This window comes from Drosophila gunungcola, assembly GCF_025200985.1.
Source record: "Drosophila gunungcola strain Sukarami chromosome 2R unlocalized genomic scaffold, Dgunungcola_SK_2 000004F, whole genome shotgun sequence".
NCBI lineage: Eukaryota > Metazoa > Arthropoda > Insecta > Diptera > Drosophilidae > Drosophila > Drosophila gunungcola.
In genome coordinates, this window is record NW_026453167.1 from 300,462 (window position 1) to 317,826 (window position 17,365).

Below are 17,365 nucleotides of genomic sequence, written 5' to 3' on the forward strand. Positions count from 1 at the left end.
TCTGACCTCAAACACAGCCACCTCCCGCCCACAGCACAACAAAAAAAAAAACCAAAAAAAAAAGTCTCTGCTGTGGACAGTTAGCTAGTGTCAGCTGCTGCACTGCAAGAAAATATGCAGACTAAAGCAATAAGTCTTAAAATTAAATTACAATTTTATAAATTACAATAAATTAATTTTTTTTGTACAGTTATGTTTACTAAGTCAATCAACTATAGTTAAATCTCAGTTGTACAACTTTATTTATTTATTTTATTAAATATTTTAAATTTTTATTTATTTATTTATTTTATTAATCCAATTCCTGAATATATTTTTCTGCAATAATTAATGCAGCACAATTTGATTTAATCTACTGCTACAAAAAATTCAAATCATGCCTAATCATTAACAAACACCTTTTCCATATATAGTCGGTATATAAAATTCCCACATATATTTGTCTGCCATAATATATTACAACATTTAAATCCTTACTTAAGTATGAAGATTATAAATTCATCTTTCTACCCATTTATAACACATTGACCCCATTTTGTGATACATTTTTTCTGGTGTACGATGTAGTGCCAACAAGCGGACAAACATAAATGGTTGGGAAAAAGAAAAAATTGTTAAATTTATATTTATTTTTATGGCTTGGCTTTGTTTCAGACACAGGCGCAGACTGCCACGCCCTTGTGCGTGCGTGACCGCCTTATTTTTCAGTTCAGTTTTTTATATTCGTCATTCAACATTTTAGTGAGTTGGCAGCATTTCAGTTTCGGCGGATTTTTCGTTTGCTGTGCGCTTAAATGTTTGCACTTTTTCGTTTGGCATTTTAAAAATATTTTTGGTCCCTTTGTTTGTTCTTTTTCTGGGTTCATTTTGGGTTCCTTTTTCTGCATTCCACGCCATACATTTATATGCAAATGCATATATGTATTGGCACAGTTAAACTGTAACCGCTTCTCTTTTTATGCGATATATATGTTATTTTCGGGCCCCCGTTATGAGCACTTTTTGTTGGTTTATTGGTCCGACCGTTTTTCACATTGCCACGAATTTCCTTTTGCCCCTTTTCTCCATTTTGCGGGTCAGCAAATGTTTGCGGTTTTACTTGTCAATTTGAAGTGCATTAAATGGGCCACCACCCATCGGAAAAGGTGTCGGGTGGCAGTCTTTCACAGCGGATTTCGCAGCGTTTTTTGCAGCACACTTTTTTATCGGCTACACTACAGGACACAACCCGAAACGTTGAGCTGTGCGAATTCCGCAGGCTCAATTTTTCAAACATTTTTGCGCTGAGTTCATTGGTTTTTTGATCATTTCATACTAATATAAGATACATGATGGCGGGCCATTTAATGGCATGGAAAAAAATATAAAACTACAAAAGTTGATGAACAAAACGGTTACTAAAACGATTTAAAGCAATAATTAAAATTGTGCGGATCTTCGATTTATTAATCATTTTATTTTACTCTTATGAATATTTTGACAATATAAGCAATAGTACATTATAGTTCCCTTTTTTAGGGGAATAATAAATATCGACTAATGGACAAATGATAGACCATTATACTCTAAAACGATTTTAACATATATTATAATTTCTGTGGTTTTTTGGTTTAAGTCCCTTACTCATATATTGACAATTATTAATGAAAAATTTTAATTTCATTTTTATAAAATATATATTTTTCTTGAATTTAAATAAATCTATTAAAGACTTACTCAACAAAATACTGCGAGTTCGATTTTAGCTCAAGCTCCCATGACGTGAAAACACAACCCAATCGATTAAAATTTAACCAAAGCAATTCCATATGTCATCCCCAATCCGCTGGCTGTAAAAAGAATTGTTTTCCAAATTGTTTGACGGTTGCCAGATCAATGCGAACTTGGGGGAAATGTACTTACAGAACGCACTGTTTGAGCAAAAAAGGAGTTCCAAGCTCCACCCAGAGCACTCAAACATGATTGAAAAATTATACTGTTGCCAGGGGTATATGGTACAAGTACATTGCGCGATTCATACGTTGCTGTGTATATACTTTCGTGGGAGGTGGTGGCTTCTTGGTGGTTGGGTTTATTTAACACTTCCAAACAATTCACGCGTAACTGGCAGGGTAAAAATAATGCCAAGCAAAACAAGAACGTTGCAAAAACGTACCGAGATCCTCCAGCTCACTTCACTTTTTTCATGATTTTCGCCAAACGAGCTTCTCCAGTAAGCAGCAAAAATTCAACACTTTGTTAAAATGTCAAATGAAACATGTCATTTATCATGGCCGCCCTCGACTTCGAGTTGTGAGTTCTGGGTTCTGGGTTCCATATCCTGGGCTCTGTATTCCGGGTACTGACTGCCAGTCCGCCTCGAGTGGATATATCCTGTGCGCTCTTATCTGTCCTAACAAGCGTTACGCTTTCAGCAAATACGCTTATGCCAGGCGACAACGAATCGCCTCAGCGCGACGGCAGCTTCTGCTCCAGCTATTTCTTGCTTCCTTCCGTAGCCAGTTAGTTGGGGAAAAGGAAATACTGGGTTGAGGCTAAACACTGAGCGAAAACCATTCAAAACTTAATTACACTAAATTTGAAATTGAAATCAAATTAAAACTGAATTCCCAAATAACTCTTAAACTTCAATTAAATAAATAAGAAAATAAAAAAATAAAATCTTTGAGTCCAAGCCAGTTTAGTTTTTGGCACATTAAAAAGCTACAAGTTTTTAGTATTGCAAAAGTTGTCAATTTACTTAAAAACTAATCGTTTCAAACCTGGGCTATTAATAAAATATATGTTTTTGGAATGAATGCTTCTTTTGAAATTAAAAAAAATAAAGAGCAAAACAAATTTAACGATTCTGTTAAACATATTAAGGAATGCTTTATGTTAATACTTAAGTTATTCCAAGCTTTCTAAAATATTTTCCGCAGTGAAGCTTTTGCTGCCGTTGACATTGCTTAAGTGCGGGGCCAACCTTTTCGCACTCGACAGCGGCGCTGAAACATTCTCTGTGATAATTTTTGAGAGCGCGCTCAAACTGAAACTCAAACTGAAACTGAAATGCGCAACCAGCCAAGGGCACCCACACAGTGCCCGCCAAAACTACACGTACGCCGGGCACCAGCCCCGCCCTTTTTTCTGTATTTAAAATTGAAACAAATTGTGAATGATGCAGAAGGGCAGGGGAAGGGGTGGTTTTTGTGTTTGAGCGTATAGGTGTGTGTGTGCGTGGGAGTGGGTGTGGGCAACGTGCTGATGTGTGTTTGCCAGCTAGCTACTCAAGCTGCGTTGGCGCCCATGTTTGCTCCCCTAACTTCACGGACTTCCATTCAAGAGGAGTCCGACTGTTTGCCAAAGCCCCTCTGCTGTTTGCTCGAGTCCTGCGGAGTTGTGGCTGCTGCAAGTCGGGAGGATAATAAACCATAACTAAGTGTGCACGGTAGTTCTTGGCCAGGAGCAAATCGTATCCTCCTGACCAAGCCAAACACATTGAGACTCTATTAGGAGGAGATGAATGAGTTGCCAAAGTGGCCAGTGGCCGCGTTCTAACTACGTTATACCCAACATTTATTTAACTTAAAATCTGCTGATTCAAGTTAGTTAAAGAGTGAGAAAAATGTTTTTTTTTCTGTGGAAAATATGATCGGTTTTTATAGAATTTTAATTATAAGCCTAAATTTATATTGAAGACAAACAATGAATTTTGAAACTGTTTTTAATGATATTTTGAAGTTTAAATTGCCAGCTGCATTTAATTATAAATTGCTTTTACTATTATATACCCAAAAACCCTCAAATTTAATGGAGTTAATCTCTTAGATGTATTTTCTAGACTATGTTCATATCGTAGGCTTAGGAAATTAATAATTATTGCTTAAATATTATATAGTAATTATTTCCTATTAGTGTCCGTTCGTGCTCATATGATTTAATCTTAGATTTTAATTTAATCTCTAAGCGTTACATTTGCCATTGTTGATTGGAATACGTATACTCTTCCTGAACCGCATATGATTAAACTATTTTGCTAAGGAGCCAACTGGAAGCGTGTCGGATATAAATCGAAAAACTTTATTAATCATAAGATGCCTGTGCGCCACTGGCGGTGGCAGCAGCCGCAAGTTACTCATACGCCGTGTTGAGCATTTAAAATGCTGTTCGCTGCAAGTGTGTGTGAGCGTGAGTGAGTGCGTGCAACGTAAAATTATGGCACACATTTATCAACGTTTTAAGCGAGCTGATGACAATCTGCTCGGCTGCAATTTAAATATGCAAATGACAGACACCGCAGGGCGAATTCGAGGGGGGGGGGAGGGATAGCAGATCAGGAAGCGGACTTCGCATTGTTGGTTGCGCTATGGCCCAGACTCCTTTGCCTTTGCACTTCTTTCCTCCCCGATTTTTGCAGCTGCTTCTGCTGCTGCGTCTGAAGTATGCACGTCAACGCATTTGTCTGCTCACTGGAAAAAAGAAAAATAATACAATTATAAAGGGATCAAATTTGATGTTATTATAAAACATATTGTTAAAGCTTCTGAGTTGCAGAAACCACCACAGATATAATAACCGATATTAATACGAGTTTACAAATATGTTGAATGATATCAGATATATTTTCCTAAACTTTACAAATTTTTGTTAAAAAGGCCATGTAACCTTTTTATAAGCATAACATACTTCTAATGTCAGATTTTTCTTGTGAAATATGTTGAAAGATACTGTTACTATTATCTCAATGTATGGCGACATTTGTTTAATACCATTAACTAAAGTAAATTATAACATTTTTTTTTTAGTATTAACTTAATTTTGAGGCAAATTGAAGGCCGCCGAATTTGTTTTTTAAAATAGGTTATAAGCAGTTTGACAGATGTCTTATATATTCAAATATTTAAAATATTTAAACGCTATACTGATATTTTCTGCCAGTGGCGTCACACATATTTTAGAGCGCACTTAACTCGTTTGCTGTTGGGGTCCTTGGGCTGCCATCCGTGTCCATCCATCCTCCCATCCTGCCTGCTCCTTGGCGCGCCTGGGTGTATGCAATAAAAATGGCTAGCGAGCAACAATGCGACTTGAAGGCAGTCGGCTGGGCCGGCCCTCCATCGAATGTAGATGCTGAATTCTGAGTGCTGAATGCCGTGTTGACCTCGTGAACTTTAATTACAAAATGTGCTCTGCTCTGCTCTGTCTGAGCCCCGGGATCTCCGACTGTTGGGCAAACTGGGCAAAACTTTGGGCCGCTGGCAAAGCCGCATAGAAAATATGTAAATCATAATAAGCGGCGTGCTCGACTGACATCCGCAGAGCTATGGCCATGGCTATGGCTATGGCTATATAGCTCCGCTTTAGTTCCAGCTTCAGCTTCAGCCTCGGATTCAGCTCTGGCAAACCGCAAATTAAAAATTTCTGCACGTCTCCACATAAAAAACTTTTTTGCTCTTCATATTTTTCTTCCTTTAGCTTTCTTTTTATATTTTCCTTCTCGTTCTCCATTTCCCCTCTATTTTTTTCCGTTTAGTTTGTGGAGCTGGCAGCGCTGTCGCCGGTTTATTTCCTTTTATATTGCTTTGCTTTATGCACACACACACACACACACACACTCACACATAACCATACACACACTGAAACGCACACACTCAAACTATTACATATGCAATATGTGCCTGCCTGGCACTTCAAAGTTTAGCTTACATTTATTTGCGTATGTGTGCTTCACTTGAATTGTTATGTGAATGCGTGTGTGAGTGGGGATGAGGTGGTGTGCGTGGGCGAGAGATCCCTTCATTGCGACCCCTTTCCCGCCGCCACCACCCCCCTCCCCCGGTTGCAACTGTCCTGACGCGTTGATTGTGTTTGCATATTATACACGCCCTTTTATGTCCTATGGCAATATGAAATTTATTGTCTCCTCCTCAGTGTTGCAGCCTCAACCTCAGCCTTCGGCCTTCAGTCCTTCAGCCTCCGGCCTTCAGCCCTTCAGCCTTGACAGATCGGGATGGGGAGTGGCATGCGGGCAGGGGGGGGCGGTAGTCAGAGAGCGACAGAGAACAGGACATTGATTTTAATCCCAGTCGGAAGTCGCCTGCCATTCGCTTTACGAGCACGAGTACAAAAGCAGCAGAAGCAGGCAAGCACATTTTTAATTAAAACAAGAAAAAAAAACAAAAGACGAACGTGGCAGGCAATGCGCTTTTCCAGCTGCCACAAAAAGGGCCACAAATTGCTGAGCAGGCTGGGAAATACTACAAGTAATGCAAGATTAAGATGAAAGCCAAATGAAGGAAGAATAGATAAATGTTTATCCGTTCACACTTTTAATGCAGGCCTAAGATTCAAGATCTGTGAATTAAAAAGTGAAAACATGTCTGAATAACAAGAACGATTTGAGTAACATTTGCTTGAAAAGAAAAAAACTAATTGGAATTCACAAATAGAAAAACACTTTCAAAGAAAATACATAAATATATTGTAATGCTAAAGAGATCACTATATACTATTAAGCTACAATTTATAATTTTATTTACAGTAATTGATAAAATATATTTTTATACCTGTACCGAATACCAATAAATTAAATAAACAAATCATTGCATTTAGACACCTTATAAATATTTTTAAAACACTAGTGATTTCTGTAGCACCACCATTAACATACCTTTTCATTCAGAATATCTTAGCTTTAGTAAGTGTATGCTGCATAGTATTTATGTCAAAGGAAATTTGAATTTAGAACATAGCTGCCTGCAGCCAAAATAAAGAACCACAATAATTTCCCCCGATGAAGTTGAGAAATGGTTACAATAAAGGGAATTCGCGATTATCGGCACACAGCAAAGTCCGTGCCTCGCATAATGAGCTCTTGTGTGGCATTTGTTTCATTATGTGACCATTATGGCTTCCGCTGAGCCAGCCCAAAAAATAACCAGAGGGTTCTCGCATGCGAACAACTTCGTTTCCCGGGGAATGCATTCAGCTGCATGCACACATAGCAGCTCTAAACTAGCCCTTCTCGTGTGGCATGCGAATAAAATGGGTAAATCGGGGAAAACAAAGCCTTACCCAAAAACGATTACCCCGAAAAACTAACATAACACGCCAATTTATGTGCACAATTGTTTACATGTAGTTGTTTCGGAATTTCAATGGCTCCGCTGCTCAATTGTCCAATTGTTCAGTTTGCTCAATTGTTTAGGTGTGCAGTTTTGCCAACTGATTGAACGTATGGACGGACTGCTGGCCAGATCCTCGTAATTATGGCGCGGTTTTATGATAAATGCGGCAGTCTTCTGGCGTTCACGGCGTATACATTATACGTTATTCAATCAGGGCCCCATTAAATCGAGAAAACTTTTTTCAATATTCGCGGGCTATTAAGCCTCAATTTATTTCAATCAGCGAGCGCACAATTTGCGTCCACAGAAGCCCATAAAATTGCAGTAAATTTAACAATTGTAGAGTTCAATTACGTAGCAGCCCGATATGCAGATATCCCCGCTTTACTTATATATATAATTTTATTTTTTTTCGTTTCGTTTCAATTTCATTTCACGGCTGCCTCTTTACAATTGACAATTTAATGGAGTCTTCCGCAGTTGCGGCTGAGACCGAGAAAAGCCATTGTCTGGAATTTTCCCCCATTCCGCAAGTGTTAACCGCTTACTTAGGCCATTATGCTCGCTGGCCGAGTCGACATTGTATTAGGCAGGCAAATTTATGGACGCGGCTTTTATGCTTTAAGGACTTTGGCCAAAAACTCGAGCGTTAATGGGCGCACTTGCGAATTTATGGGCATGGCCTGCGGTAAAAGATAAGGATAAACTTGACTATGACTATTTCATAGTTAGCAGTCTGAGCTTCTGCTTAGTACTACATGTAACACCCCTTGAAGAGGGGCATACATTTGCCCACTTTAGTCACCTGAGCTCACACGTGGCATCCCTGTTTGATTTTATGGCTTTCGCGCCTCGCTTACATATTTACTATACAAATTACACTTTTTATTGCATGTGATTTCGGCTCTTTTTTCTTCCTTTTTGCTGGCACGTGTGCAAAGGGTTCTCCTTTTCATTGAGAATAAATGGTTTATTTATATGATGTGTTGAAGCCGATACAGTAAAATTACTCGTTCAATCTTCGGGGCCATACTATGTATTACATGTTTTTGTTTTTTTAGTCTTGCGTGTGTCACAAATTGAGGCTGAAATTATGTGAACTTTTTTCCTCTTTTGTCTCTGTTCGCTGTTAATCGTACATTTCCATAACTATGCGCAAATTGCTGAGGAGCACGAAGGGCAATTCTTTGATTAGAGCCCGCGTATTGCATGTTGCGTGTTGAAATTATGCTAATTTCCACTGCTGTTGCACTCGGTTATGCCGAGTGTTTTTTCGTTTGTTAAATATGTTTGACATGCAAATGTGTCGCCAACTGACTTCAATTAACTTTGATCGATTTAACAAAATGGTTAGCATTTTCAGCTCTATTAATTTGTTTTGTTTTTTTCTTTTCCGATTTGTCGTAATTGCGAGCGTTTTCATTCAGTTGTCAAAATTATATAATTAAATTAAGAGACTCGTCGCAATCATAATGTGTAATTAAATTCGAGAACATTTATTGGGAGGACTAAAGCTGAATTTATAAATTATTCAGGCTTACTGGCCAGCTTCCACAGTTGAAATAAGCTTGCCAAATCTAAACTAATTTTTCATGGTTTTACCTTACTTTTTTTTAGAGGAGTTTGATGAATTCGAACTTTTGGCGACTAATTGGCGACTAAGTGGACTATTATTTCTAAGTACAACAGAAAATTAGAGTTTTTAAAAAACATAATATAGTATTTTCGATATATTTTTGCAGAGTATATATATTTTTGGACATGGTTAATGTACGGCAACGCCAAGCTTTTCTAGAAGTTTTGCATAATTTCGCATATACGCCAAAGTTTCAGTTGTTATGTAGTTTATCTGCTGATGGCGTTAGTTAGAGAAATTGTTATATCCGCTTCTCCTCAATTTTGTGCTCCAACCCAAAGCCTCTCGCCCCCGTAAAAACCACAAAACACAGCGACATGCATATGCAGATTCTAAAAATGAAATTAAAATAAATGGCAAATGCAAACGGCAAACGGCAAAAGAAAAAGTATTTATTTATTTGCGTTTGTGGAAACTGTGGCACGCTGCTTTATGTGTTGTCATTAGGCAAATAGTTTTCGGGCTGACTGTGAAATACGAGTGCTGCGCAGCGTGTGAGTTGCCAAAACGAAGTACAAACAATTATGGCCGAAATCAGGGAATGTGACGCCAGTGATTTATTCGGTTATTCGGTTGTTCGGCACAGAGAGACGTCAATGTTAGGTTACAATGTGTGATTGTGGTGTATAAAGTGGTTCCGAAAAATGGCAGCATAATTTCATGGGGCTGGTAAATTTAATGGGTTCATTAGAGGAGTGTTGCCTACTTTTAAGCGACACTCTGCTGCGCTAAAATTAATGCAGAACGTGGGTTTGTTTTTAGCGCCTTCTTGGTCTGGGTTCTCGGTCCTCAGCTTTTTCCTGCTCATTATTCTTGTTGCTCGGGAAATTGTGCTACTGTTATTATAATACTTTTATGCCATCGTTTACCCTCGCTGGTGGGGCTGCTGCTGCTGCTGCTGCTGCTGATGCCGATGCTGCTGCTACTCCTGTTGGTGTTGACTTAGTCAAGAGCAATTAACATGCAAATAAGGCCTATTAGTTACCCAAACGTCAGCCTGTCAGCTGCTGTGTCTCCCACAATGGCCACGCCCTTCTCCCCTCGCACCTTTTTACGCCCCTCCCCCCCTTTGTTCTTTAAGGAGCCCGCGACAGGATGCTCTTTTTTGCCTGGACGGGTCGCACTTTAATGACTTACTAATTTCAAGTTTGCCATCTTCTCAGTCTTCTCAGGCGGTATCGTTAAAAATCTTAATTGGCAATTTAGCACAGAGAGAACATCGAAACGCTCATCGCCGGGTTTAGTGTTAGTGTTATGTTTTTGGGGGCGCTGGCCGTGGAAACTTTTGATTTCCAAAGGGTCAATCCTTTGTCTTTAATCTAATCACCTGGGGCCGACATTTTTATGAAGTTTCGCCCTGCATTTGGCAATTAATGTTAATTGATCACTTAATTTCGAGCATTTCCATTAAAACTTTTCTCGGTCCCTGGTGGAAATGTTAAAGCGAAGTGGATTCGGACTCGAAATGTGCGCCCGCCTTGATTTACATTCCGGGAGCCTCGCTTTGCCTCATCACCATCACACATTCGCCCCGTGTGCCGCACCCAAGTTGAATTAACATGAAAAAATATTGACCCACACACACACACGGGCAAACAAACTCACAGACACACATTCATACAAACGCTGTGCGTAAAGGTCCAGCTGCAATTTATAGCTGCAATGCCCTGGTCAGCGGGGGGAAATGTTTGAGCACACACACTCCCAGCGGCGTAAATGTTACTGGCAGCTCCTGCGATCCAATGCAATTGTGCAGGGCTACACAGTGAGAAAAAGCCGTTCTTTAACTAAGAATTAAAACTCAATTTAATTCGATTTAGATGCTCTCAATTTAGTGGGTATATTGAACAAGGGTTAGTGTGGAACTTATACCGATCATAAGAGCAAGACCGAGGCAGCCATGGCGTTCGGTTGACATAGTATTTCCTATAGGAGTAATAGATAGGCATATAGGACATTAAGACTCTGGAATCTAAGCTACCGTTGCTTGTCAGGTGGTGCTTATATATAGGTGTGAGTGTACATCTTTGTGAACTGCTTGCTACACGTTATAGATAACTGATAAAAAATCACTTTTTAAAACTTTTTATATATTTTAATAATGCATAAATCGAAGTGAATGGTTAATAAAATTTTTTTTTGCCATGGCTCTCATAATCCGTAAATAACTAATTAATCGATAAAAAAATTAAAAAAAAAAAATTTTAATTTACAATATTTATGTTAAACATTAAAAGGTATACATTTAATCGAAATGGTAATGGTTTAAGTAGGCTATTTTTTGCTCAGTGCTGTTGTGTCTGGCGGGGATTTACCCTTCGCAGGACACACAATGAAGGTGTGTGCTGACAACGAATGCTGTGGGTGATGATCCAGGTTGATTTATCTACTGGCGCTGAGGTTAAAAGTTTTGCGCATACTCCCATTGTTTAGGTCAGTTTCCCTTTGTATGGCAGAGCCGCATAACCAACTTGGGTCCGACCTGGCACCATCCTGGTTCCACTTTGGCACTATAGCCTAGCTGGCAGACAGCAGGTTATGCAAATGTCAGCCCCCTGCAATTATTCAACCTTTGGCCCGGGGCTCGAGTCCTCTGTGATGTCTGCTTCACCAATAACGTTTATTTAATCCATGATTATTTTATTAGTTTAGCTGGAAGCTCAATAGAAAGGCAGCCAGCTCATTACCGCAGATTCCTGCGCTAGATCCTAACTAATTATAGAGCTTCGGAGCTCGTTATGTATGCGGGTTTATTGTGCCGAGCCAAAGCTACCCACTTGGAGGGCTCAAGGCCATGTCCATGGAGTATTGGCAATATTTTGCTGACGTCTCACCGAAATCCATCATTTTCCCCAGCCGTCTGCGACACGTGGTCCCCGCAGCTGGCTAATAAATCTTAATCAGTCCGTGCCCCACTGGGTGGCTGTGGTCTCCGTTTAATTTGCGGTGCTCCTTTTTCCCCATTGGAGGCGATGGCTTATCAACTTATCAACCGACGCGCATTGATTGGCCCGCCAGTCGGGCGTAATCTCAAAAGCTTTTCAATGCTGATAAGTTTATTTATTTATAGTTTATTTGTTAGCCCAGAGCTTGGGCAACAGTACATCCTTCTAGACAGTAGTGATGAGCCTCTTGTGGCTTTTTAGCTCTAAAAGAGGGATCCAATCCCGTTGAGGAGTTGATCGAACCAGTTCTCCTCGGTGGTGGTTGTGTCGTCGGCGGTGGTGCTGTTCCAGCTGGCAGTGGTGTTGTTCCACCACGGAGTCTCAGTCGAGTTCAAGCTGGGTGCCTGGGTCGAGTTTGTCCACCAAGGACCTCCAGTGGTTGTATTGTTTCCCCACCATGGACCTCCAGTTGTTGTGTCGTTTCCCCACCAAGGACCTCCAGTGGTTGTATTGTTTCCCCACCATGGACCTCCAGTAGTTGTGTCGTTTCCCCACCAAGGACCTCCAGTGGTTGTATTGTTTCCCCACCATGGACCTCCAGTAGTTGTGTCGTTTCCCCACCATGGACCTCCAGTTGTTGTGTTGTTTCCCCACCATGGACCTCCAGTTGTTGTGTCGTTTCCCCACCAAGGACCTCCAGTGGTTGTATTGTTTCCCCACCATGGACCTCCAGTTGTTGTGTCGTTTCCCCACCATGGACCTCCAGTTGTTGTGTTGTTTCCCCACCATGGACCTCCAGTTGTTGTGTCGTTTCCCCACCAAGGACCTCCAGTGGTTGTATTGTTTCCCCACCATGGACCTCCAGTAGTTGTGTCGTTTCCCCACCATGGACCTCCAGTTGTTGTGTTATTTCCCCACCAAGGACCTCCAGTGGTTGTATTGTTTCCCCACCATGGACCTCCAGTTGTTGTGTCGTTTCCCCACCATGGACCTCCAGTTGTTGTGTTATTTCCCCACCAAGGACCTCCAGTGGTTGTATTGTTTCCCCACCATGGACCTCCAGTTGTTGTGTCGTTTCCCCACCATGGACCTCCAGTTGTTGTGTTATTTCCCCACCAAGGACCTCCAGTGGTTGTATTGTTTCCCCACCATGGACCTCCAGTTGTTGTGTCGTTTCCCCACCATGGACCTCCAGTTGTTGTGTTGTTTCCCCACCATGGACCTTCAGTGGAATTCCAGTTCGGGGTAGCAGTAGTGGTAAATCGGGTGTGGTATTGGTGTTGGGCCACTGGGTGGTGTCCCATCCCGGGGCACCAGTTGTGGTGAAGTTGGGCCACTGGGTGGTGTTCAATCCCGGTGCAGCAGTTGAGGTATAAACTGGTCCAGGCTCTTTCGAAGTGGTGTTCTGTGGCGGAGGTGCCAGTGTGCTGTTCTGGGGCGGCTGTGGCTGCGCTTGGGCAAGACAATTGGCCAGGGCAATGGAGGCAGCATCCAGCTTGGCCGCCGCCTTCTCCACCTCACGCAGGATGCAGGCTCTGCGGCGACGATGATCGTAGCGGTTCAATCGCACCGAACTAAACAGATTCAAAACCTGTTCATAGGAGTTAGTTTAGCTATAACAGAATATTTCATATATAATTTAAACGTACGGCATCCACGTAGCAGTCGCGGGTGTGGCATCCAATCATCTCCCTTTCGAAGGAGTGCTTCGTGTAGACGGCATCGCGACGCTCCAAATACCTCTCGATATCCTTGGCATTTATATTGTTGCAACGACGAATCTTGTAGCCAGCCGTCACCAGAATCTCAATGTTGTCCACCGTGTAAAGTGCAGTGCACTCCTCCAGGTTGATGAGCTCATCGGCCTGCGGCTCCTGCAGATTGCCAGTCACGGCATCGAAGAACAGGGACTGCCAGGTGAGCTCCTTGGCTGGCTCTGCCCTTGTGAACGCCTGGGGGATTTATTTACCGGAGAATTTACAGATTATATAAGCTGCTTCGCTGGAGTATTCGGCATGCTCACCTGAGCGCCACCGAGCAGCAAGCACACTGATAAAATTTTGCAGAGAACCTCCATCACGGCGGTTCTGGTCGTTTCTAAATTGGCTCCGCTGGCGGGTGACCATTTTAAAGCGGCGCGCATTTGATTTTTAATATTTTATTTTTATTCCGGCTTCATTAATTGTATTTATCTATAATTGTTAGGGGGCCCACCGCAATCAGCGAATGGCCAAATGGGCAGGTGATAAGTCTTAAGCAGTCTAATTGGTGATAAGAATATGTAGTCGAATTGACGGCGTCACCATTATAAAAGCCCTGCCAGCACGGAAGTGGGTGTGAAGTGGCAGGAAATCTGTCAACTGGGTGAGTAACAGCTTGAGGGGCTTGGGAAACTCCAGTGATTTATATTCGGCGAGGCTATTAAAAACTTAATACTCTAAGAATCAGCATTTAAATCTGTATTTAATATTTTCATGGAGAAATAATAACTTGTTATTGTTAACAACCATCAAAAACTGTAATGTTGGTTTCAACACATATGTTTGTGAAAAAGACTTTTTTATCAGAATTTAGAAAAACATAGTGTCCTATAAAAACAGGCTCCCAAATCGAGCCAGCCATTATACTCAGCACGCCGCTTTGAAACAAAAAACCGCTTTCGATTTTATTTTTCATCAGGGTCTTAAGGTCTTTTTTGACATCCTGTAAAATGGGGAAACATGTCGAGAGCTCTGATTTCAAACGACTTGGTCTCTGTGAAGCTAAACAGTTTATTGATGATTAAAGTTTTTTAATCTTAGTTGCTCAAAGGAACGTCCTCTTTCTCCTGCTTGGCTCCTTGGGCCGGGACCTGATCCTTGGGCACCTGGGCGGGCATTGGCTTCACCTGCTGCTGCTCCTTCTGCTGGGGAACCGGAACATCTAAATCCCGCTGGCCGGGGATCTTTGCCACACAGGCATCGAAGTCATTGGCCGTCTGGATGGACTGCACCTTGGCCTCGCTGACAGCGGAGCTGATGCAGTTGGTCCTCTGGGCAGCCATCTGGGTGGCATTGGAGCTGAACTGAGTCTGGGTCTGGTAGGCCTGCGAGTTGGAGGTGTCCAGCAGCTGCAGGTTCTTGTCGAACTGGGTAAAAAATAGGTATTGAGTCTCTAGTTTGGTTTGACGTAGATGAACACACTCACAGTGGATACAGTGCAGTTGAGGAAAAGGGCCGCGTCGGTCTCATTGCGGCACAGCTGCAGGTTCTGCTCCAGGCTCAAAAGCTGGAGGCGGATTTGGCTCACCGTGGTGTTGCTAGACTGGCTGAAGGCCACCTTGGTGCGATTGGCTGCCTGCTCGCAGGCATCGGTGGCATTTGCCAGCTTCTCGGCGTTCTTCTGGGTCGTGTTCACGTAGTTGTTGGCACAGGTCTGGGCTGCCGGAGTCAGGTCCCGTGCCTCGCTCTCACCCAGCGCCATGCGGAAAAGGACCTGATCCAGACCAACATCCTGTGCAACATGCGGCACGGCACTGACCTGGAATCCATGAGCAATCCATGTAAAAGTTTTGAATTCAATTTTTATTTCCCCGTTCGAATTACTTTAATTTGAAGATTAAAGCTATATTTAAATATTATATTTAAATTTATATTTCTCCGTTCGAATTACTTTAATTTGAAGATTAAGGAAATTCGGACTTAAATTTAAATTTAAATTTTTGAGTACAATTAGTTTACCAACACAAGCATGTTCACTTTAATATAAAGATTCAAAATTTGGGGGTTAAAGTAAGATTTGCGCATAACAATTTAAAAAAAAACAATGTAAGCTAATTAAACTTGTTTTTTTTCCAGTTATAGATTACTTTCGATATTCCTTATTGCTATCTTCCATTTAAAGTTAATTATTTGCGAAAAAAACCGACTGCGGTCTCTGTGTTATTTAACAAATATATATTTGTGTATTAGAAATATACTTTTAGATAGCAGTTGGCACGCGCATGAGAAATTGTTTTGATAAAAAGGACTTGCTAACAAGTTATATAAACAGCCGCTTATAAGTTAAAAGTTGTTTCCAGAAACACGTTTCTAGTTAATACAAAAGTTAAGACACTTCCACTGGTAAAACACTACTAGAGAATATCCCAATAAACTCACACTGATCAGGGCCACGGCGAATAGAATAACTTGAGTGAATAGCTGCATCTTCGATGTTTAACTCAATTTCAATCTAGTCATTCTGGCGAGCTACACAGCCTTTTATACCTCAGCCTCCCGGTTAGAGGATCCATCAGGGCCTAAAATTAGCCACTAATTGGCAATGCACTGCGATTAGATAAAAGACAACCAGAAGACATGGCAAATGTTGGACTAATTGGCTTTCTGCAGGGCTAACACTCATATCCAAATAGGCTAAGATAGCTGGTTGCCAGGTTAAATGGCACTTCAATTAGGTTCCGTGTCGCCTGATAAGCTAGTACACCCGCTTCTGGGGACTGAATGTCTGACTATCTGACTGTCTTATCTCAAATGTTTATGATATAAGACCTTATTTCGGTTTTAATGAATCACGGCACTCGACAAACTCTGTGAAGCCAGTGAGTTATGCGATCACTTTAGAGAGCCACTCGAGCAGAGATTTAAATCTGCCGATTTCATGTCCATCATTCAGTCTGCCCATTCTCAGAACTCCTAGGCAGTTCCCAGAACTGATAGAGACCATTCTGATAACTAATTTTGTTGTGGCTAAGGTCATTGAAAGCAAAAAACCAATTTCCATGAATTCTGTTATCAACTGGCTCCGCAAACCGCATTCGTGTATCGATCTAACACTGTCAACAGTTGAAAAAACGAAAATAAACAAATTAACTATCATCTAATTAGCGTGGCACGCATTAAAGTCGTGCATAGTAGAAAGCTTGATTTTTTATGACCAGAATCTTTTCAGAAGAGAATCGTGGAATGGGATTTCCGGTGGACCAACTGCCAAAACAGTCAGCCGCGTATTTATCAAAAACACACGTCGCCCGGGGAGAAAAAAGGATACCCCGGCTCCACATACGTCTTGCTATAGACCAAACAAGATTTATAAGCTGAGACATTGTTCCAAACACACCTTTGTGGAAAAGTCGTCTCAACTCGAACGATTTATCAAAAGCATAAAGTGCAGGCGGGGCGTTGGCTCAGCCAACTTTTGGTGGAACATCACTGAAAAAAAAACATATTTCATTATCTAGGATTATATAATATGATGGAAACAAAAATAATTGAATTATACTCGTCTAAAAAATGTTTAGCTATTAAGCAAAAGCTATAGTTGAAATTTTATAATGATGAATGACTTTCTGCGATTCAATAATTTTATTCTTGGAAAAGGTAATCAATCTTAAAATAAGCTCAGGAACTTAACAATATATAAAAATATTAAAAAATAAGCTATAAAGTGCTGACGCTATCAGTAACTAATTTTTAATTATAAGACTTTTTGTTTCCTGCCTAAAAATTGAATTGGTTTTGACTCCAATGTTTTTGTAGAGTACCACAGAATGAAAAGAATTGTAGAAAAATTAATGACTGCCTGCGACTTTAGAATTGTTTTGCCGAAAAAGCAATCAATCAAGCTCAATATCTAATAATTTAAATAAACAATGTTAGAAGCTGATGACGTTATCAATAACTATTTTTAAATTAGATTACGTTTTGATTGCTATTTTGAACCTAAATCTTTTTTGCTCTTATGTTTTCTAGAATAAC

The 17,365-nt window shown here is 40.9% G+C and overlaps 2 protein-coding genes and 1 long non-coding RNA gene across 3 annotated transcripts; all 3 read right to left on the minus strand.

Annotated features, from left to right (window-relative positions):
• Positions 1–1,716: 1,716 nt before the first annotated feature.
• Positions 1,717–2,263, minus strand: LOC128253884 (uncharacterized). Its single transcript, XR_008267492.1, has 3 exons — positions 2,156–2,263; positions 1,903–2,103; positions 1,717–1,829 (listed from the first exon to the last, which is right to left on the minus strand). It is a non-coding gene; the product is annotated as an uncharacterized LOC128253884 (long non-coding RNA).
• Positions 2,264–11,783: 9,520 nt separating this feature from the next.
• Positions 11,784–13,757, minus strand: LOC128253867 (mucin-5AC). Its single transcript, XM_052982570.1, is given in 4 exon segments — positions 11,784–12,891; positions 12,894–13,221; positions 13,280–13,582; positions 13,654–13,757. Coding segments are annotated over 4 exon segments (1,683 nt in total). The 5' UTR covers positions 13,708–13,757; the 3' UTR covers positions 11,784–11,893.
• Positions 13,758–14,381: 624 nt separating this feature from the next.
• On the minus strand, positions 14,382–15,855 carry LOC128253878 (uncharacterized). The gene is made up of 3 exons (XM_052982582.1): positions 15,770–15,855; positions 14,817–15,149; positions 14,382–14,757 (listed from the first exon to the last, which is right to left on the minus strand). Exons 1-3 carry the CDS (start codon positions 15,815–15,817, stop codon positions 14,428–14,430), a joined length of 711 nt encoding a protein of 236 aa, XP_052838542.1. The 5' UTR covers positions 15,818–15,855; the 3' UTR covers positions 14,382–14,427.
• Between the last annotated feature and the right edge of the window lie 1,510 nt (positions 15,856–17,365).